Consider the following 23,268-nt stretch of genomic DNA (forward strand, 5'->3'; position numbering starts at 1 on the left):
TGAAACTCACATCTGGACCTTCGACCCGCTGGACCATTGAAGACACTATATGGAGAACATCTGGAGTGTGTTCCTCACACACCTGCATTTCTGTTCCACTGAAGAGAGAAACACATGAACCTCTCGGATGACGAGGGGAGAGTAAACTATCAGGAGATTTTAATTCTGAAGTGAACTGATCCTTTAACCCTGTGAAGCTATAACAGTCTTTTTGAAATGCAACAGTTTAGACTTTAGTCTAATTCAAAATAAATATGTTTATGAGATTAATAACCAGTCACTGTAGCAAATGTTACTGATGAAAGCTAATCATGTCTCAGTGAGAAGGACTCTGAAGGGAGGCTTGACCCCAGAAGAAGCCCAGGCGCTGGGATTCGACACGCCGGAGATGCCGGTGTAACGGGACGCCCCGACCGAACCACACTGACGCTTTTGCCTTCCCAGAATTCACCTCAGGACAACACGACACCCAAGATACCACAGTACAAACATCTGTTTAACGAATCACCTGATCATATACAGAGTGACGTCACTGCTCCACATGCGTTGTATTCTAAGCCACGCCCTCTCATTACATCACACCTCACCAGCCAATCACAAGCCCGCACTGTGACTTTTTTTTTAAATTAGTGCAAATGATTGAAACGACGTCACAGAAAAGGAGAGAATGTTGAACACTAACTCAGGGTTTCACTGTATTTCTGTTTAAAACTCAACAGAGTGATGACACGAAGCTTTACATCACTGTTTGCATCAGTCAGATCAGTAAACATGGTCTGATACTTTGATTTATTTATTATAAAATCTATAAGATAAGAGCATTAATTATGTTTATTGTCCCGGTTTTAAACAGATTTAAAACACACACAGACTCAAAAATCGCCGTTGGATTTTTAAAAAACTATTGTTGAGTTTTATATATTTTGCCATGTTGCATTTCTGGTGTTTTAAACGACGTGTGTCTGTGCTTTATGAGAAATGACCCGGTTTATGATGGCAGATCCTCTGCCGTCGTCTGGTTTCTGTGGCGTCTTGTGTTTGAAAGCTATAATGTGCCTTTGACACAGAAGGAACTAGAGTAATAAACTCAATCATGTGGTTTGGCCAAATCTGAGGATCCGTCACGTCATGCGGTGTTACGTTCGATCTGTGCGACCTGTTCTCCGGGTCCTGCTTCTGACCGTGTGTTTCGAGCAGTTTTGTTGGTTTACGCTGTTATAAGAACCATCATGTTGCACCTTAACGTCCATTTTTATGAGAAAACAAGACTTATATAAATAACTAAAGATATAAATAACTAAAGATTTATATGAAATCTACATCAGATGCTTTCTGTCTCCAGAAATTGTTAAATGTACAGAACGGTGAAACTATTTTTGAGAATGAACGAGACTGTAAAAATGTTAATGCCCTTTAGTTTTGTTCTTTTGTAGATTTCTGTCTGATAGATTTTCTGTACGTGTTAATTTAAGAAAGTGTTTAGAGGACGTGCTCAGATCTCGTCCGCACAGAAGTAGTTGTAGTTCGCAGTGTTTGAACAGACACTTGTGTGAGTTTTACTGTTGTTGCAGAACACACGACCCACACCTCTCGCCTATAATGTTTAGCAGGATTTACAGCTTGAACTGTAACGTTTTCCACTTTGATCCGCATGCGTTCACCGCCGGCAATAAACTCGTTCTGAACACTTCTGTTTGATTGGATGTGTTTCTGATCATGTGATTGAGATCATGTCCATACATATAAACATCTTCGTATTTATGTATATTTTATTTGTTATTTTTCATTTTCTTTTTGTTTATTTTAATGATTTGTTCACTTAAAAAAATTATTGTGATTTAAACTGTAAAAGGTACTACCGTAAAAACCTTTTCTATCTACTTTTGATTCAAATCTACTTGAATGGGGGAATCCAAAATCTTGAACTCACATTTAAATACCATATTTGAATATCAGCAACGGAATCTGACATAAAATGTCCCATAAATGTTTCTTATGCTCAAATAGCAACCTTCAAACAATGACAATTAGAAGTTATCTGGGAGTTTTATACAGCGGATGCCATTGAAAACACGGCAAGTCTGCTAAATATGCTACAAAGTAAACAAAAAAGACCATTTCAAACTTAAAAATATGGTTCCGTTTTAAATTATTAGCACAAAATCCATTTCTTGTAATGATAATAAATATTTTGCTCAGTTTGATTGAAGAGGATAAAACTTTATTAGAACAGATGCAGATGTAAACAAGACAAGAATTGTGATTCAACATCAAGGACTGTTAGAAAAACATCATAGGAAATTAATGAATATATCAAAGCTGAACTTTATGCAATATTAATGTGATCCGCTGTCGGGAGCGTCTCGATGTTCCTCACAGGTTCTTCAGTGTATCCGGACCCTCGGGATTCTCCAGCCAGTGTGGAGGCCAGCTGGCTTTAATACTGGGACGGTCCTTCACCATTTCATAATACTCCATCAGTCTGGGACATTTCTCTTTAGGACAGCTGTTAACCAGTCACAGATCCAACATTAAACCAGTCACAGATCCAACATTAAACCAGTCACAGATCCAACATTAAACCAGTCACACAGACCCAACATTAAACCAGTCACACAGACCCAACATTAAACCAGTCACACAGATCCGACATTAAACCAGTCACACAGACCCAACATTAAACCAGTCACACAGATCCAACATTAAACCAGTCACACAGATCCAACATTAAACCAGTCACACAGACCCAACATTAAACCAGTGACACAGACCCAACATTAAACCAGTCACACAGATCCAACATTAAACCAGTCACACAGATCCAACATTAAACCAGTCACACAGATCCAACATTAAACCAGTCACACAGATCCAACATTAAACCAGTCACACAGATCCAACATTAAACCAGTCACACAGATCCAACAATAAACCAGTCACACAGATCCAACATTAAACCAGTCACACAGACCCAACATTAAACCAGTCACACAGATCCAACATTAAACCAGTCACACAGATCCAACATTAAACCAGTCACACAGACCCAACATTAAACCAGTCACACAGACCCAACATTAAACCAGTCACACAGACCCAACATTAAACCAGTCACACAGACCCAACATTAAACCAGTCACACAGACCCAACATTAAACCAGTCACACAGACCCAACATTAAACCAGTCACACAGACCCAACATTAAACCAGTCACACAGATCCAACATTAAACCTTAACCTGACATTATGATTAAACATGGAGGATTGATGATGATTGCACTCACTGAAATCGTGGGAAATATGCGATAACTGGGAAACAAACCACGTCCGCCATGGTGAAGTCCTTGCCGGCGAGGAACGACCCTTTACCCATCTGGCCAACAAATGAGAACGAGTTTATTAAGAGGACAATAAGGGTTCAAGTTCAATAGCCAAAGGTTGATGAAGTGAAATGTTATGGCAATAGTTCCTCTTCGGTCGAGAGTCGACGCCACGTCGAACCCCACGAATGGGAATCTCGCTAGAGAGGCCAATCTACTTCGAGTGAAACTTAAAACAAGCCAATACATATTGGCGTGCAATCATTTGCTTCAGCTGCGCAGCGCGGGTATATTACGAGCAGCTGGTGATTGCAGCCGAGCACTTCGATGCCATTGTGGGATGATGACCATCGTGGAGCTTCGGTCGAGACTCTCGCTCCTGCAAAGGGGCGGAGTCCCCGTGTCTCTGCCTCAATCCAATCCTACTCAGACTGGTTGCTTCGGGCGGTGGCACGGGAGACCTGAGGATTACGGAGAGCGCGCTTCCTTCAGGCAACCAACCCCCTAGGCACCCTCACCCCTCTCATGCTCCGCAGCCAGTTGAGCCACCAACGGAACGTGCTGGACCATCCACGAGGTGTGTACCAGTCGTCTCCTTTGGTGCTCCCCGCGACGATCGGATGTCGATCGCTGCATTGGAGGGTGGGTCAGACCTCTCCGCGGACGACGACTCGGCGCCGCTGCCCCCTTCGGGTGTGTCAGCGGTGCCCAAGATGGACCCGGAGATGATGGCCATGCTTTCCCGGGCCGCCAACAGGGCCGGGCCCGAACCCTAGAGGTTAGATGATTGGTATCTTGGGGTGGCTCGCACTGGTTCTCAGCAACCCACCCCAGTGCCTTTCTTCCCGGAGGTGCACCACGAGGAGCTCACGGGGACGTGGACGGGGCAGCTGAGGGATACACGCGTATTCCGCCAGTGGAGCGGGCCGTTGCTCTGCAACTGTGCCCTAACTCCAGTTGGCGTGGAGAACCATGTATTCCTTCCAGGGCCTGTAAGTACTCGTCGGACTTAACCAGCAAGGCTTACAAGGCCTGTGGGGAAGCTGCCTCTGCCATGCACGGCAAGGCACTGAAGAACCTGCACGAGGGTGGTCAGGCCGACATGCGGGAGACCGACAAGCTCTGGTTCCTTAACTACCCCGTGTCCCAGACCGGCCTCTTCGGCGACGCGGTTGAGAACTTCGCCAAGCTGTTCTCGGCTGTACAAAAGCAGACTGAGGCCATCAGACACATCACGGTCAGCTGCTGCCTCCACCCCACCGTCCGCGACCCCTCAGTCTGCTCAGTCCTAAACGGCGCCGTGGAGCCAGTCGCAGACAGGCCGCCCCACCCCTCCAGGGCCCTGCTAAGAAGACCGGCAAAACCAGGGGTAAGCGGCCTTAGGACGGGCGACCCAGAGATGGAAGGGACTGCTCTCCAGGAGACGATGAACGCATCCCGGAAGAGGGCCGGGTGGAAAATCCTTTGTTCCGTTTTATTTGTGTTCCGCCGCTGGCCTCAAAACCAGCGGTACCCAAATTTTCAATAGAAGAGCAGTTTCTAACATCTCTGGGTCCGAAGAGGACCCGGAGAGCAGTGGGGGAGAGAATCCTCACCACTCTCATCCCCGCCTCTATCGCCTGCGGGCAGCAGCGCTAGGCTCGAGAACGCAACCAAGCCGCCTCCTGCACCTCCTGCCCAGTGGAACCAGGCAAGTGTTGCGCAGCACACTCAGACTCCGCTCCGGGTCGCCTCCCAGAGAGAACCGGATATAGGCTGGGTCCCATATGTGTATATTCTCCACGGCTGCTCCTAAATGTAAGCCTGTGTCTTACCCTTGGGCTAAGTCACCCACTACTCATATGCCTACAACCCTTGGGTTAGTCCATATGTAGATCTCCACTTAACTCCTCGAGAATGTGGCTTCTGCAGTGTTCCCCTCCCTCAGTTCGGGCCCGCTTTCCCAGTGTTATCCAATAATCTCACTGTATGGGTTATCACGGAACAACAGTGACAGATACACTCTGTGTAGAGGTGTAGAGGCTTACACAGGGCGCTGGAGGGGGTGCAGCAGCTGTGGCCCTTTGGTGTGGATTCCTATTTGTCGGGTTTTACATGGCGTCGACTCCCGACCGAAGAGGAACGTCTCGGTTACATATGGTAACCCTCGTTCCCCGAGGGAGGGAACAGAGACGCCACGTCCCGCCGCCACATCTGCTGCCACCCGCCGGGACGGCCAGCTTATCAGGCTCGGCTCCTCAGCAAAAAGCTACAGTGCAATCACCAGCTGCTCGTTATATACCCGCGCTGAGGCTGAACAGCTGATGCAAATTATTGCATGCCAATGTGTATTGGCTTGTTTTAAGTTTCACTCGAAGTAGATTGGCCTCTCCTATTCGTCGGGTTCGACGTGGCGTCTCCGTTCCCTCCCTCAGGGAACGAGGGTTACCATATGTAACCATATACCATATGTTATCCTCTATTTAAAAAGCAAGAATTGAACAAACATGCAATTCATAATGCAATTAATCTAAAAAAAAGAAATGGAAATTTGCATTTACTTGCTCCACTAATACTCATTGTTTTCAGCTGCTGTTGTGTCATTACATTTACATACATGGAAATATGAAGAGATCATCTATGGAACATGCATTGTTCATAATGAGACCAGGAATCTGTATACATAAATTGATAATTTATATTGCTAATAGATCGATTAACAAATGGTTTCAAGTTCGATTTCATGACTTGGGGTCATGAAGACATTCAGTAATATTGATTTGACTGAACTGACACTTTAGAAGAGAACAAACCTACACTGAATTGATCTGATTTACAGCTGATTTTGACTGATATTGGATGAAGTTTGCATCACTGATTGTGTTATTCTCCTCTTCATCACTGTGCAGCTGCTTTGAAACAACCTGTACTGTATAAAGCGCTGATGAAATAAAGCGGACTTGACTTTAAAACACAACCTTCTCCAAGTATCCGTCCCACAGTTTCAGCTCGGCGACTAGAGTCTCTTTATTCCTCTTCAGGGCCGATTCGTGCCGCTCTCCTTCAGGGACGAACCACTCGTAATAGGCCACGTCATCTGCACACACACACACACACACACACACACACACACACACACACGAAAATAACCGGCTGTTTATTCGGCTGATCCGGCGAGCAAAGAGAGCATGTGATAGGAGGACGATGACAGCGAATAAACTGCATGAATTTCTATTATAAACTATTTTGAACCGGATGAGTAGAGATCCGTATATTCTCCTCTGAATTGTACACAATTTATTTCTATATAAGATACTAGAAATAAGCACATTTTATTATATTTTTTCTCAATTAAAGCAGTATGTGTACACTAAAATAGGCAGATTAGGCTGGTTGAAAGATTAATCAAATTTAATTTATACTATAACCACTAGATGGCAGCATAGGCATATTTTGCTTGCAGCGATATGTGACCCTGGACCACAAAACCAGTCACATGGGTCCATTTTAAAAATAATTTGAGATTTATACATCTTCTGAAAGCTGAATAAATAATCTCTCCATTGATGTGTGGTTTGTTAGGATAGGACAATATTTGGTCGAGACACAACTATTGAAAATCTGGAATCTGAGGAGCAAAAAAATGTAAACATTGAGAAAATCTCCTTTAAAGTTGTGCATTTATGTTCACGATTGTGCTGCATTCACTCACAAATACATGTTTTATATATTTACGGCAGGACATTTACTAAATATCTTCATGGAACATGATCTTAATATCCTCATGATTTTTTGGCATAAAAGAGAAATGGATCAGTTTGACCCGTACAGTGTATAGTTGCTATTGCCACAGATATACCCGTGCGGCTCCAGACTGGGTTTGGGATCCAGGGTCACATATTTATTAATATTTTTATGCTTTCTGGCGTTTACACAAGTTCAGTAAAACTCAGATCACTTGTTTGAAGAGTTTATGGACTTTAAATAAAAAGGCTACCATTGTTCCAAATGCCATAATGTCTGATTGCTTTGAGATAAACACAAACTGTGGCCCAGATGCAGTTATCCACTGTGAACAAGCCCAAACTTGATATGATTTATGACCGGTCATATACTTCTTAATAACCGTCATGTCAGACAAGCATTACCGAATAAATCAATAAATTGCATCACTTTTTCTAAGGTTTTCTCAGCAGTGTTGTAACATCAGAACCTCCAAACATGATCAAAATATATCTTCAAAATATTAAAGGTTTCTATCAAATGAGACCATGTTTTTTTATACTACTTTTTTTTTTTTTTTTTTTGGTAGATTTATAAGCCATTACTTTTAAGTTTGCCATTTGAAATCATGTGAAATCATTAAAAATTACAAAATGTTGCCTTCAAGCTGTGACAGTCAACAAAGATCTTAAAGTTCCCCAGTAGTCACTAATATTAACCCTTAAAACTAATATTTGATCACCAAAATTACATATTAAAAATATATATATATAAAAAAAAAAAATCTTTAAAATATCTTGAATGTAACTCCACACCCTTGCCTCATTTAGTATGCACGGTTCTATGAATATGCAAATGAGCCCCGCCTCCACTCACTCACTCAGAGATCCACTGGTTGGCGATCACACGTTGATCTGATTGGTTACAAGGTAGTGTGTGACGTCAGAAACACCAGCGATTTCAAACCGTGTTTTTGAGGCCTTGTCCACACGAACACGGGTATTTTTATAACCGTGACTTTTTTTACGCGGTTCGCCCGTTCGTCCACACGGAGACGCAGTATCTGGTCACTGAAACCGAACATTTTTGAAAACCCCTGCCAGGGTGAGGATCTTCAGAAACGCCGGTTGCAGTGTTGTCGTGTAGACAGTAAAACCGGAGTTTTTGCCTTGCGACGTCAAAGTGTGCGCCGTTATCCGCTGTGTTTGACGTCAGATTGTGCGCCGCTCCGGTTATAAAAATACCCGTGTCCGTGTGGACATGGCCTGAGACTGTCTTTGGTTCACTGCAGTTTTAAGCAGAAAATACTCAGCAATGCTGTCCACTTATGAACTTACACATGGTGTGTGTTAAAGCAGATTAATAACTCCTCATACACACATAAACTACATTAAACGCTGGATTTTCACTACAGGGGGACTTTAAATCTTGCAAACATCAGACTATCAATTAATAAACACTTGTCATGAACTTATTTTTTGTCTTATCTCTAAACCGTGTCATAGACCACGAGGGCTTGAGTAGCTCTGCTATGGTTTGGACAGCTTTAAATGTTCATGATTTAAATCACTCACACATTTTCTGCTGCAGGTTGTCGGTCTCGAACATGCGCTGGTAGACGAGCGCCTGTTCAGCGGGATCCTCCGGGATCAGACGGGCTCCTTGAGACTTGAACGCACTCTAGAAACCAGAAACATTGATCAGTCAGAGACGTGACCCTCGTCTTTGTGTTCGGATCTGTTCAATTACTACAAAAAAATACTACTTTTCCTTGAAAAGCATTGATTCATTTTCAAAAGCAAATGCTAACCAATTGGCTACTGATACAGCAGGAACCAATCAGCTGTGTATAACAAATACATGCGATATAAGCATATAAACATGGAAAGTCTACATTGGAACTTTTATAAATCTATTTTAATCTACTCTTAACTGGAATAGAATATCACTTAATTTAATGCGCTTAGCTTTTCTTTAACCCTTGAAAACTAGAACAAAGTGATTTGTAACACAGATCCCAGTTTGATAGATAATATTAATATTATTTGTTGTTTATTCAGACTGTAATCCTGCGAGATGTCGCCGACTCAAACGCAGTGCACTGTTTGTATAAAACCCGAAGGAAAATATTAATCACTGATTTTATTTGTCATATTTTTTTTTCCCCTAAACTGACAGTCATGGAAAAATATGACGGGAGTTTAAAATATATTTTAATATTTTTGCGGTCTTTCACAAAACGGGTTCCAATAGAGCATTTGCGTTCGCTCACAAAACCTTTGCGTTCTTTAGCAAGTGAACGCATGCGAAAGTTTCTCAGAGGAATGTAAAAGTTTTGTAAATGCATGCAAAAACATTGAAATATATATTTTTATGATCAGCTCTTAACTATGTATGCAAGTTTATTTTCATCACATAAGAAAAAAACATGCTTTTGTAAGTTATAATTAGGACATAAAAAGTCAAAATGATGACATACTAATTCATGATTATGAGATGAAGTCAAAACTTTGACTTACATTTTCATAATAATGACAAAAAGTTGAAATTGACAGTCAAAATTATGACATAAAAAGAGAAAATTATAATAAATGAAAAATTATGACAAAAAGTCTAAATGAGTATGTTATGATTTCAATTTTTTATCTCAATTATCATTTCGTATTTCATAATTATGACTTTATCATAACTTTTACTTTTTAGTCATTAAGATTTACCAATTTATTATTATGTTGCGGGAATGTGCTCTCGTAGCGTTCAGTCATGCATACTTTATTTTAGAAAATGACCGATCGTTTCGCTAGATAAGACCATATTCCTCAGCTGGGATCGATAAATTGGGCACAGATGTATTTCTACGAGCTTAAGGAACTTCTATGGCACTGATTTACCTCCAGATACAGACACGCGGCGAAAGACTCGTTCACGACGAGGTCTCCGTGCTTGAAAGTTGGAAGCTGCAAAATAAATAAATGTGCAATGTTTAAAAAAAAGTTGGCTTAATGTCGTGTCTCTTTATGAAAGTTGCATTTGTAGTAAACGCGTAATGCAATCACCAGAACCCCCATCAACAGGAGTCTGTCTGAGACGCACCTGAACTCTGGGATTGAGAGCCTTCACTTCTTCACACTGATGCTCTTTCTTGTCAAAAGACAGAAGTTTGTGTTTGTATCCCTGCAGTTTCTTCTCCTCCAGCGCGATCATGAGCCTCCAGCACGGCGGAGAGCCGGAGCCCCAGTAAAGCATCATTTTCTGCGCCATAATGTCGAGTTTAATCAGAAATGTTGTGACAGATTTCACTGCGTTTCGAGTCTGAAGGTGGGCGTGGCCTGTTCGCAAGTTCAAGGAGCATGCGCAGTTTATATGCTCGTGTGAAGAGAAGATGACGTCGGTCATCAACAAAAGGAACCTTGTTGTAAAGGGTTACCGAACATTTTAACCTAAAGGAAATTGTGTTTAAATTTAGTTAAAAAGAGTTAAATATTTCACTTATTAAAAGAATGTAATAATGTTCATGAAAAAAAGCGATTACAAGTGTAAATGTAGGCCTATGGGGTTTTTCAACAGTATTTCGCTGAGTCATTCCTCATGTTGACTTATCAGCCCGAAGTGTCTAAAGTCCACATGATGATGAAGATCACCCGAGCTGAACACTGCAGTCACTCAGATGATCATCATTGTGGAAGATGTGCTTTTATAGCTCGGGTTTATGAACTGTACGCTTCATTAAAGCTGATTTTGCCTTGAAATGCGCATGGCTCCTCGATTCTTTTACAAATGTTTTATTCAAGCATTCTGATCTCAGTCCAGTTTTATCTGCACACGAGAATTATTGTGTGATTTTTATTTTTTGCAACCAAATAAGAGGGTATACGAACTTATTTTTTTTGTAACCAAAAACTAACTTTCCCAGAACGTTGCAGGAAGTTTTATAACCATAAAATAACCATTACAGAATTATTGATATGTGTGTTAGTTTCAATTTCTCGGACTTTAGTTTGTACTATTCCTCAGTTACCGGTTTCATTTGTTCCTAGTTTCCCGCCAGTCAGAGCTCTGATATAATAAAATGTAGAAATTTGATCCGTCAAAACACGTTATGACCAGATAATTCCAACTGTAAAGCTAAAATATTAAACAGGATTAAGCGCATAGTGTGAAAACTGAAGCACAGAAAGATACTCGCGGAATTTAATAATTAACGGTCATTTCGTTTTACTGCCGACTGACTGACATCAGTTTATCGATCTCTTTATTGAATAATTACTTACAATTAATATATATGATCGTAATTATGATTTCGGAGAGAGTTGTCACGCCTGAATGAAGAATTTGAAGTTTTTAATAAGCAATTTCTTTCATTTTTCTAATGACCGTTTATAAATTTCGTATTTTGAAAACCACAGCTTTTGTTTAAATGGTTGTTATTTGGTGCTGAGAAAATGTTAAATCTGGGTACCCCTGTGCTAATCTTACATTAAATGGACAAATGTTATTTTATTTAATCATATGGTTGATGTGCTCGGATTCTTTTCATGAATTCAACAATAAAAACAAGATAGCCTATGGTTTGCATACCGGTGTCCCATACCAGTTGGATCAACTTACTTTTTATTTGTTGTACGGATAAACATAATTAATAACATTAATTGAAACCCAGACAGCAATATAGTGTCGGCCCAGATCCGGCCCACATTGATATTTTCTGGTGTTAATCTGCCATTACAGACAATAACAAACTTCATATTTAGAAACGGTTCACAATAAAAGTTCACAAATGAAACGTCCGTCAACTGAAAGGTGCAGCAAAGTAAACAAGACAAGAGTTGAGATTGAACAGGAGTTGATTAGGAAGAGAGACTTCGGGAACATTTCTTGCATAAAGGACTGTTAGAAAACATCATAGGCAATTACTGAATACATCAAAGCTGAACTTTAATCAATATTAATGTGATTCTGTGATGATCCAGAGGTGTTGAGGACGTCTCGATGTTCCTCACAGGTTCTTCAGTGTATCCGGACCCTCGGGTTTCTCCAGCCACTCCAGAGGCCAGCTGGCTTTAATACTGGGACGGTCCTTCACCATTTCATAATACTCCATCAGTCTGGGACATTTCTCTTTAGGACAGCTGTTAACCAGTCACAGATCCAACATTAAACCAGTCACAGATCCAACATTAAACCAGTCACACAGACCCAACATTAAACCAGTCACACAGACCCAACATTAAACCAGTCACACAGATCCAACATTAAACCAGTCACACAGATCCAACATTAAACCAGTCACAGATCCAACATTAAACCAGTCACACAGATCCAACATTAAACCAGTCACACAGATCCAACATTAAACCAGTCACAGATCCAACATTAAACCAGTCACACAGATCCAACATTAAACCAGTCACACAGACCCAACATTAAACCAGTCACACAGACCCAACATTAAACCAGTCACACAGATCCAACATTAAACCAGTCACACAGATCCAACATTAAACCAGTCACACAGATCCAACATTAAACCAGTCACACAGACTCAACATTAAACCAGTCACAGATCCAACATTAAACCAGTCACACAGATCCAACATTAAACCAGTCACACAGATCCAACATTAAACCAGTCACACAGACCCAACATTAAACCAGTCACACAGACCCAACATTAAACCAGTCACACAGATCCAACATTAAACCAGTCACACAGACCCAACATTAAACCAGTCACACAGACCCAACATTAAACCAGTCACACAGATCCAACATTAAACCAGTCACACAGATCCAACATTAAACCAGTCACACAGATCCAACATTAAACCAGTCACACAGATCCAACATTAAACCAGTCACACCGACCCAACATTAAACCAGTCACACAGACCCAACATTAAACCAGCCACACAGATCCAACATTAAACCAGTCACACAGATCCAACATTAAACAAGTCACACAGATCCAACATTAAACCAGTCACACAGATCCAACATTAAACCAGTCACACAGACCCAACATTAAACCAGTCACACAGACCCAACATTAAACCAGTCACACAGATCCAACATTAAACCAGTCACACAGATCCAACATTAAACCAGTCACACAGACCCAACATTAAACCAGTCACACAGACCCAACATTAAACCAGTCACACAGATCCAACATTAAACCAGTCACACAGATCCAACATTAAACCAGTCACACAGATCCAACATTAAACCAGTCACACAGATCCAACATTAAACCAGTCACACAGATCCAACATTAAACCAGTCACACAGATCCAACATTAAACCAGTCACACAGACCCAACATTAAACCAGTCACACAGATCCAACATTAAACCAGTCACACAGACCCAACATTAAACCAGTCACACAGATCCAACATTAAACCAGTCACACAGATCCAACATTAAACCAGTCACACAGACCCAACATTAAACCAGTCACACAGATCCAACATTAAACCAGTCACACAGACCCAACATTAAACCAGTCACACAGATCCAACATTAAACCAGTCACACAGATCCAACATTAAACCAGTCACACAGATCCAACATTAAACCAGTCACACAGATCCAACATTAAACCAGTCACACAGATCCAACATTAAACCAGTCACACAGACCCAACATTAAACCAGTCACACAGATCCAACATTAAACCAGTCACACAGATCCAACATTAAACCAGTCACACAGATCCAACATTAAACCAGTGACACAGACCCAACATTAAACCAGTCACACAGACCCAACATTAAACCAGTGACACAGATCCAACATTAAACCAGTCACACAGATCCGACATTAAACCAGTCACACAGATCCAACATTAAACCAGTGACACAGATCCAACATTAAACCAGTCACACAGATCCGACATTAAACCAGTCACACAGATCCGACATTAAACCAGTCACACAGATCCAACATTAAACCTTAACCTGACATTATGATTAAACATGGAGGATTGATGATGATTGCACTCACTGAAGTCGTGGGAAATATGCGATAACTGGGAAACAAACCACGTCTGCCATGGTGAAGTTCTTGCCGGCGAGGAACGACCCTTTACCCATCTGGCCAACAAATGAGAACGAGTTTATTAGGAGGACAAATAAGGGTTAAAGTTCAATGGCCAAAGGTTAATCTAGGCCCGGGACAGATCATTAACGGCGGGTACTTGTGTTAACTACAAATCCAAACGTTTGTCTATCATCCGTCGACCTTAAATATGGCTTATCATTTGAAACGTGCAAGTAGTAGCAACTTTACATGGCCACGCGCTATAATGCTAACCTAGATAAATGTGCGCTAGCCGATTATTACACGCATAACCAAGTGTGGAAGCTATTAGCGCTCTTACTGCATGACACTTGCATTTCACGTAAAATACTCAATGTTTGGTCTCGCATCAAGAGTAGCCTAGAACGTCACTGGAAATAGACTCATTTTATTTGTGTTCACTCACAATAACTGAACGCTGTGCTTTTGTAAAATAAAGAAAACACCAGATGTGCTTTCTGCCGTCGGTCTCTGTGAACTCAGCGTGAACTTTCCTCACAGACATGAGAAACATCTATCGAAAGCTGGATGTGTCTATTTTTTAATTAACCGATTTAAATGGAAAACAAATATCCTCAGATTATGTTATGAAACGTGCAGATATGTGTGTGCACTAATGCAGAGATTCATCACTGCAGCCGAAAACATAGAAAACACGAGTTTATCAATGAATTATTCAAATGTTCAGACAGTCTCCCATTGATAATCATGAGGTTTGCTGGTGCGCTGTGGCTTTGTGTTTGTGTGTGTGTGTGTGTGTGTGTGTGCTGATTAGGCTATGTAGGCAAATACAGGCTCATTATTATGATTTGGCTTATTAATATACAAGTTCGATAAGTCGATGAATCGCTTAAATCAGGGGTAGGGAACGTCGGTCCTGGAGAGCTATAGCCCTGCAGAGTTTAGTTCCAACCCTAATCAAACACACCTGAACCAGCTAATCAATGTCTTTAGGATCATTAAAGGAACACTTCACCTCTGGAAAGATGAATGTGTATTTAAAATGGGTCATTTATGTAGAAGAAATGTGAAATTATTTTTGAATTTGGAGCCTTCTAGACTGAGAAAAGCCAGAAAATGTATTTTTGGCTTATGGGGATGAAAGACAACAACTCCCAGAATGCACTTGCTTCGCTGCCCTAGGAGGCCACGCCTACCGGTAAGAGATCGCAGTAAACAACAAGGCTATATGCTACTAGTGAGTCTCCGTGAGTCTGCCCAGTATTTTGATGTCGCCCAAAATGTCCAGGATTCGGCTTTTGCGTTCTACAGTCGCCATTCCTCATGTTTACTGTGACGAGCAGGAACGAGACTGACGGCCGCGGAGAACGATGCGAGCCCGGTGGCGTGATTACTGATGAGTGGCGCCGGCGCCTGTGAGACGCACCGGTCTCGTATCTCTCACGGAGGAGCGGGAATTTTCCTAGCAATGTTAAAACGCACATCAAACGATCACTTGTTTAGCGTTCATGTAAACACTACATTCAGATTCACCAATCGGAATGAATTCAGTTAGATTGAAACAAAAGGTGTGCATGTAAACTATGAATGCGACTGCAGAAAGCAAAAGCCGAATCCTGGACATTTTGGACGATCTCGACGGCCGGACATGTCCGGGAAAAAGAGGATGGTCACCGCTACTACTCACTTTTCTCCACAGAATAAGAAACTGTTAGCTTAGCTTCCAAATAAAGAATGGCTGACACTATAACGTTATGTACATTCTGTGAGTGAGATCCCTCTATGGGCGGGTTGAAAACATGCGGAACAGCGCCTTCTACTGGATAAATGATGAGCTAGTGTTTGTAGTCTTACCCTTATTCAAAGAAATTTGACTTCCTGCTTTTTATGACGCAAATTGACGATTTTTGCGTCATAAAAAGCAGGAAGTGGAACACTTAAATCCTTATTTCTCCCATCTCAGGGGAAAATAAGGGAATAAACCATGACCATTCGAAAATGTGACTGGGTTTCTAAAGATACAAAGTCTAATGCAAATGGGTGAAGTGTTCCTTTAAGGCTACAATCAGGTGAGTTTTTATCAGGGTTGGAGCTAAACTCTGCAGGGCTATGGCTCTCCAGGACCGACGTTCCCTACCCCTGGCTTAAATGAATAACTAATAGTCAACTAGAAAACTCTTTAGTCGAGGGCAGCGCTACTAGCGATCGCGTCACAGAATTTGATGATAGGCCGATACGGATCGATCGGAGAATCCCGGATGAAACACAACCTTCTCCAAGTATCCGTCCCACAGTTTCAGCTCGGTGACTAGAGTCTCTCTATTCCTCTTCAGGGCCGATTCGTGCCGCTCTCCTTCAGGGACGTACCACTCGTAGAAGGCCACGTCATCTGCACACACACACACACACACAAGAGTTCAACACATAATAACCGGCTGACTGTCGCCCACTCAGTGTGAAACAAAACTGCTGACCACTTCAACCACTAGTAGGCGCTTGTTGGACGCCATCGAGTGCAAGAACCATAACGGCTTGCAAACCGCGAGCAAAGAGTTCATGTGATAGGACAATGAAGGCGAATAAACTACATGAATTACTATAATAAACTATTTTCAACCGAATGAATGAAGATCTAAGTGATATACAGTAAGTACAGATCCACTATTGTTCTTACTTTTAAAGGGGAACTGTCGCCAAAATTGAACCTAGGCTCTTTTTGATAATCTACCCGAGTTAAACTTTTGTGTGAAATCATAATTAGAATGGAAACGCCACTTTTAAGTTTGGCCGTATTTTCGATTTCGGTCTAAATGACTTTTGAATGGGAGTGCATGGGGCACTACTGTGATAGCATCAAAATCGCTGTTTTTAAAACACTAATGCGGCTCGACACAACATGAGACTGAGCTTGAAGTGTCACCAGCGGCTCTACACATGAACTCCAGCATTGACTACAGTGTTTCTGTACACAGAGTTTACTAAAAAGAAAGGTTTTGAACGACTCACTGTAGCTGTTGTTCTTCCCGACCGCCGGGATTTTGTCAGTCAAAAGTAGTTGATCTGTGTCACGGATTCATTTCATTATTATATGATGATCCTTTTTCAAATACAAGGTCCATATTGATTTTCACTAACGACAAAACAACAAATTATCCGTGAATTTATATGGAACTAAGCTTTAGACGCTTTCCATCTTTACTCTCCTCATGTTACGTTGCATTCGGAGATCGACTACATTTGACTGACAAAATTCCAGCCACCGGAAACACTAACTGATAAAGTGAGTCGTACAAAACCTTTATTTTTAGTAAACTCTGTGTACACAACCAATGTAGTCAATGCTGGAGTTCATGTGTAGCGCCGCTGGTGACACTTCCAGCACAGTCTCATGTTGTGTCGAGCCGCATTAGTGTTTTAAAAACAGCGATTTTGATGCTATCATAGAAGTGCCCCGAGCTCTTCTACCCTAACCCTTTCAAAAGGCATTTTGACCTAAAACGAAAATACGGTCAATCTTAAAAGTGGTGTTTCCTTTCTAATTATGATTTTACACAAAAGTTTAACTCTAAGCCTAGGGGGGCCTCTAAGCCCCTTTAAAGACCTGTGAAAGGTTATATGAGGAGGCTAATGCTGTATAATGCTATAGGCTAACTGTTGACATCAATTTAGTTAATATCGTCCTCAGTCGGAAAAAGCTGGCTTGCCTACTTCAGGTTGGTGGAGAGTTCCTGCCTCAAGTGGAGGAGTTTAAGTATCTTGGGGTCTTGTTCACGAGTGAGGGAAGGATGGAACGGAGATTGACAGACGGATCGGTGAAGCTGCTGCAGTAATGCGGTCGATGTACCGGTCTGTCGTGGTGAGCGGCTCAGCTCTCGATTTACCGGTTTATCTACGTTCCTACTCTCACCTATGGTCATGAGCTTTGGGTCATGACCGAAAGGACAAGATCCCGGATACAGGCGGCCGAAATGAGCTTTCTCTGCAGGGTGGCGGGGCGATCCCTTAGAGATCGGGTGAGGAGCTCGGTCACTCGGGAGGAGCTCAGAGTAGAGCCGCTGCTCCTCCACATCGAGAGGGGTCAGCTGAGGTGGCTCGGGCATCGGCTCCGGTGCCTCCTGGACGCCTTCCCGGGAAGGTGTTCCGGGCACGTCCCACCGGGAGAAGACCCCGGGGAAGACCTAGGACACGCTGGAGAGACTATGTCTCCCGGCTGGCCTGGGAACGCCTCGGTGTCCCCCCAGAAGAGCTGGAGGAAGTGTCCGGGGCAGGGGTCACCAAACTCGGTCCTGGAGGGCCGCTGTCCTGCAGAGTTTAGTTCCAACCAGGTCCAACACACCTGCCTGATCGTTTCTAGTATGCCTAGTGAGACCTTGATTAGCTTGTTCAGGTGTGTTTAATTGGGGTTGGAGCTAAACTCTGCAGGACAGCGGCCCTCCAGGACTGAGTTTGGTGACCCCTGGTCTAGGGAGAGGGAAGTCTGGGCATCTCTGCTTAAACCGCTGCCCCTGCGACCCGGCCCCGTGGAAGATGATGGATGGATGGATGGATGGATGTCTATGCACACAGTTTGATGCCAAACACACGAATGTTAACTCTTTCCCCACCAATTTTCCAGCAACCCATGTTTCCACTGTTATACTTTAGGGGGCGCTATAACACATCACCTGAAAGAGTTCTGAATCTCCTGATCAAAACACATGTGAAGAAGTAGCAGAAACAAGCAATAGAAGCATTGCTGACGCAAATGTAAATTATAACGCGATCATCAAACAGCTATAAATCAAAACTATAAATTGTTTCTGAATGAAACGCTGAACCCATGAAGAGGAAACGCCTGTAAAGCTTTAGGGCGGTGTAAACAGACTAGGAGAAATGAGTCGGCGTGCAGCTTTAAATGTACGTTCATGATTTAAATCACTCACACATTTTCTGCTGCAGGTTGTTGGTCTCGAACATGCGCTGGTAGACGAGCGCCTGTTCAGCGGGATCCTCCGGGATCAGACGGGCTCCTTGAGACTTGAACGCACTCTAGAAACCAGAAACATTTCTTTTATATTTTTCTTGGAGTTTTAAGTCAAAAAAGTCCATGTGTAACTATTCTAAAATAGTAATGAAGAAAAGTCAAGACATCGAAGCACTAAAACTTTCCCATCATGAACAGGACTTGCTACTGCACATACATACATACACACACACACACACACACACACACACGACAATATCAGCGTACATGAGTTACCCGCTGCAGATTTACACAGGTGGAGCTGGGGAAGGAGGAGGGTTTCTGCTAGAGCAAATGCTGACCAGTATTTGAAGGTTGAGCTGCGAGCTCATTGGTTACTGTGAAACAGCAGGAACCAATCAGCTGTGCCCTATAGAGAATGATGTGATTGCAAGTAGATTGAATTACGGACCGATAAGCCTGCGCAATCTAGAGTTTCTTGACTTTTTTCATGCACTGTTTGTAGAATTTTTTTTTTTTGTCATGTTTTGTTACAGAGCCCCTAAACTGACAGAGTAATGCAGAAATATGATGGAAGTTATATTTTAATGTCTTCACAAAACTGGTTTCACTAGAAAATTTGCGTTCGCTCACAAAACCTTCCCGTCCTTTTGCGAGGGAACGCATGCAAAGGTTTCTCAGGGTAACACAAAAGTATTATGAATACATGCAATAATATTTTTTTTATTTTTGTTAATGACCCTTAACTGTCTAGAATGAAAGCCCATTAGCCACATTAAAAAAACATGAATAAAAATATGACATAAAAAGCTGAAATGATGACATACTAATCCAAAATTATGAGATGAAAAGTCAAAACTGTGACCAGCATTTACATAATATGAAATGTTGAAATTGACATACTAAGCAGAAACCCTGACATGGACAGTCATAACTATGGCATTAAAAGCTAAAATTATATACAACTTCAAAATAATGACAAAGTAAGTTTATGATTTCTACTTTTTATCTCAATTATGATAAAATAATTATGTCCCAAGTATTCCTCTTTTTAACTAAGCATATTCTTTTCTTATTCATAAGAATTATAACACTTTTGAATTGTGTTTGTTCAAATTGTGCACTACGAACGCGGTTTATGGCACTGATTTACCTCCAGATACAGACACGCGGCGAAAGACTCGTTCACGACGAGGTCTCCGTGCTTGAAAGTTGGAACCTGCAAACATATTTAATAATAAAAGTGCAATATTATAATAAAAGTTAGTCAAATGTTTTGTCACTTTATTAAAGATGCACGTGGTGAACAGGTAATGCATCACCAGAACCCCCATCAACAGGAGTCTGTCTGAGACGCACCTGAACTCTGGGATTGAGAGCCTTCACTTCTTCACACTGATGCTCTTTCTTGTCAAAACACAAATGCTTGTGTTTGTATCCCTGCAGTTTCTTCTCCTCCAGCGCGATCATGAGCCTCCAGCACGGCGGAGAGCCGGAGCTCCAGTAAAGCATCATGTTCTGCGCCATGACTGTTAATGTCGAGTTTTATCGGGAAATGTGGCTGTAAATGAGCGGACACCAGATTTTGCTGCGTCAGATACTTGCGTTCGAGTCTGACGTGACGACATCCCGTGGGCGTGGTTTGTTTGCAAGATCAAAGAGCATGCGCAGTCACAGCTCCAGTTTTACATGCTCCAAAGACATTTTCAAATATAATTTATCACCAAAACAATAATGCTTTTGTTATGCCAACCAAAAAAAATAAAATAATAATAATTAAAACAAAAAGAATAATTTGGAACTCAAATACGTTAATACACTGTTAATTGTATAAAATGAATAGGAATAAAAACAATTCGTTTTGATTCTGCTGTGTAAGCTGCATTACAATTAAAATTACAAAAATTACATTTGAAACGAAGATGAAACTGGGACAAACATGTATTTAAAATAGAAATATACTATAGTTTTTTCAATATAATATTTGTAATAATCCACACCGCTATGTATCAATTAAAAAGCAGTTGCCATTGTTGACTAACGCTACCCCAGATAACAATTTTTGCTTCCCAGAACATTTTTTTAAGAAAATAACGTTTATAAACACCATATAACAATGACTTAAACACAATCTATGGTATTAAAATATAACATTTATTCAGACATTAAATTTGAAAAGAAAAATTGAGAGACTACAACGCATGATTCCACACACGACACTTGAGTCAGCGATTTAATTTCAGTTAGCGATCTCTAGTGGCACTGGCGAAACGTACAAGCGGCACATATGAATGTAAGAGTTAAGTTTTCATAAAGTTATGTGTACTACTTTAGATCGTGCATATAATTAACGTGAAATTAACAAAGGAAAGTCACAATTACAACAATAAAGTTCCAACAATAAAATATTCGTTCTTATATTAACTCTTATGTTTCCCCGTGAGGGGGTGCACCGTTCCTGGAGGTACTGCAATACCAGGTCGATGCGTGGAGTGGACGGAGCAAGCCCCTATTCCATCTCCCTGATCCAAAAATCAATTTAATATATGGTCCCCGGGTAGGGGACGTATCAGATATTAAACTGATAAGAACAGATACTACACTTGATCTTAGCCAAAAGGCCGAGAAGCGATATCAAGAAAGGGTTCGAGCTAAAGCAGTCACTCAGCGCGACACACACCTCAATGACGGTCACACGGGCTGATATCTGGAGAAACACGTCCAGCTACACACACACACTCGAGAGATCATGTCCCGCTCGGAGACTGAGAGAAACGCGGAGATTCTCACACACAACAAGATGGAAAACTCCTCAAAACACGCGGATTCTTCTTCATCCGTTAGAGTTTGCCATCGGCCAATCAAACACGAGCACAAGGTCCATCGGCCAATCAAACACGAGCACAGAGTCCATCGGCCAATCAAACACGAGCACAATAAAGACCGTTTATCTCCGTTATTAGTCGCTGTTAATCACGAAACATTCACTATTTATCGTTAAAGTATTTCTGCTTGAGTTCAGACACCAGATTCAGAAAATAACGCAGAAGAAATTAAGCATTTTACACACTTTAACTCGGTTGATGCGAGTGTGGTTAAATGCGGTACTGCACGTTCAACGTCACTGATGGACCTCAAAAACTCACCTCAGAAATTACCGATGTTATCACTTCACGGGAAATTAATCAAATGTGAAATACTGCAGGGAATCACCACAAACCTACATAAACACCTTTTTAAAATCTCTGGTGTTTTTAACCACGCATCTCTACATGATACTCTCTCCACGTTTACTCAGTATGTGGACTGTGAAACGAGAGACAATAAAATCTTGAACTTGTTTTATGCAAATGTGAAAGAAGCCTATAGATCTTCACTGGCAAGCCGTTTTAACATTTCATCATTTCAACCGACTAGTATTTTTCATGCTACTATATAGTAGGCTACTTATTTTTTTAGATACTACTATTCCATTAAGTACTAGTACTCATTCGCTTCTAGTGCTTATTCTTTAGGTGTTGCATTGGAGAAAATTTTGCCTACGTGCAGATAAAAACAATCTGGTCGACTTTGCTGAGACTACAACTTTGATCTGGTAGACGGACAATTTCCCGCTGTGAACTACACGACCATGATCCACACACCGCACAACCCCGTGATCAGATACACACGGAGGAACACACAACCACAGCCGTGATCATCAGTTTCTCAGTACAAGTGCTGAGCTGGGTCAATCCTGCGTGATAGAGGGGAAAATAAAACAGTGTGAAGAAAGAGATCAAGTGTTAATCATCAATGCCGAGATCGTTACTCATAGGCCTATGTAGCGGTAGCCCCAAGACGGTTTTTAAACTCCGTAAAGAAAATGATGTTTCGTTTCTTATGGAGATCTAATCAAGAGAAATTGAGAAAGGTGGATTAGCAGTTCCTGACATTGAAACCAAATTAGACGCTATGTTTTCGCTACATAGCCTAGGTCTGCAAATGTCTGCCCCTTTAACAAGATATTGAAGATTGGTTAATTTCTTCAAACGTTGCATGAAGCTTAGCCTACATAGTAATTTATTAACATTGCAACATGAATTTGTATGTATTATACGTTTTTGTTTATGTATCTAAATTATGAAGAAAGAAAAAAAAAGATCTTAAACATTGTGTGTGTTTTTTATTTTATTTAATAAAACACAATTTAAATAAAACTGTTTATTTTACCCAAACTGAACTGCATTGCCCAGATTCTCA

At 41.5% G+C, this 23,268-nt stretch overlaps 2 protein-coding genes across 3 annotated transcripts in view; one reads left to right on the forward strand and one right to left on the reverse strand.

Annotated features, from left to right (window-relative positions):
- The window catches only part of fhod3a (formin homology 2 domain containing 3a), a 64,292-nt gene extending 62,605 nt beyond the window's left edge, over positions 1 to 1,687 (forward strand). For both annotated transcript variants that reach the window (XM_079591205.1, XM_079591204.1), the window contains one exon: positions 321 to 1,687. In XM_079591205.1, coding sequence (XP_079447331.1) covers positions 321 to 400 — 80 coding nt within the window. In that variant the 3' untranslated portion in view covers positions 401 to 1,687. The remainder of the gene's footprint in view (positions 1 to 320) is intronic.
- Positions 1,688 to 2,202: 515 nt separating this feature from the next.
- Positions 2,203 to 20,654, reverse strand: gstr (glutathione S-transferase rho). The gene is made up of 12 exons (XM_079591255.1): positions 20,386 to 20,654; positions 20,180 to 20,245; positions 18,986 to 19,091; positions 16,334 to 16,452; positions 14,028 to 14,116; positions 12,024 to 12,152; positions 10,117 to 10,447; positions 9,915 to 9,980; positions 8,598 to 8,703; positions 6,279 to 6,397; positions 3,286 to 3,374; positions 2,203 to 2,506 (listed from the first exon to the last, which is right to left on the reverse strand). The coding sequence occupies exons 1-12, from the start codon at positions 20,551 to 20,553 to the stop codon at positions 2,374 to 2,376; spliced, it is 1,521 nt and encodes a 506-aa protein (XP_079447381.1). The 5' UTR covers positions 20,554 to 20,654; the 3' UTR covers positions 2,203 to 2,373.
- Positions 20,655 to 23,268: the final 2,614 nt, after the last annotated feature.

This window comes from Phoxinus phoxinus (genome assembly GCF_949152265.1).
Source record: "Phoxinus phoxinus genome assembly, chromosome: 19".
In the NCBI taxonomy this organism is placed as follows: domain Eukaryota; kingdom Metazoa; phylum Chordata; class Actinopteri; order Cypriniformes; family Leuciscidae; genus Phoxinus; species Phoxinus phoxinus.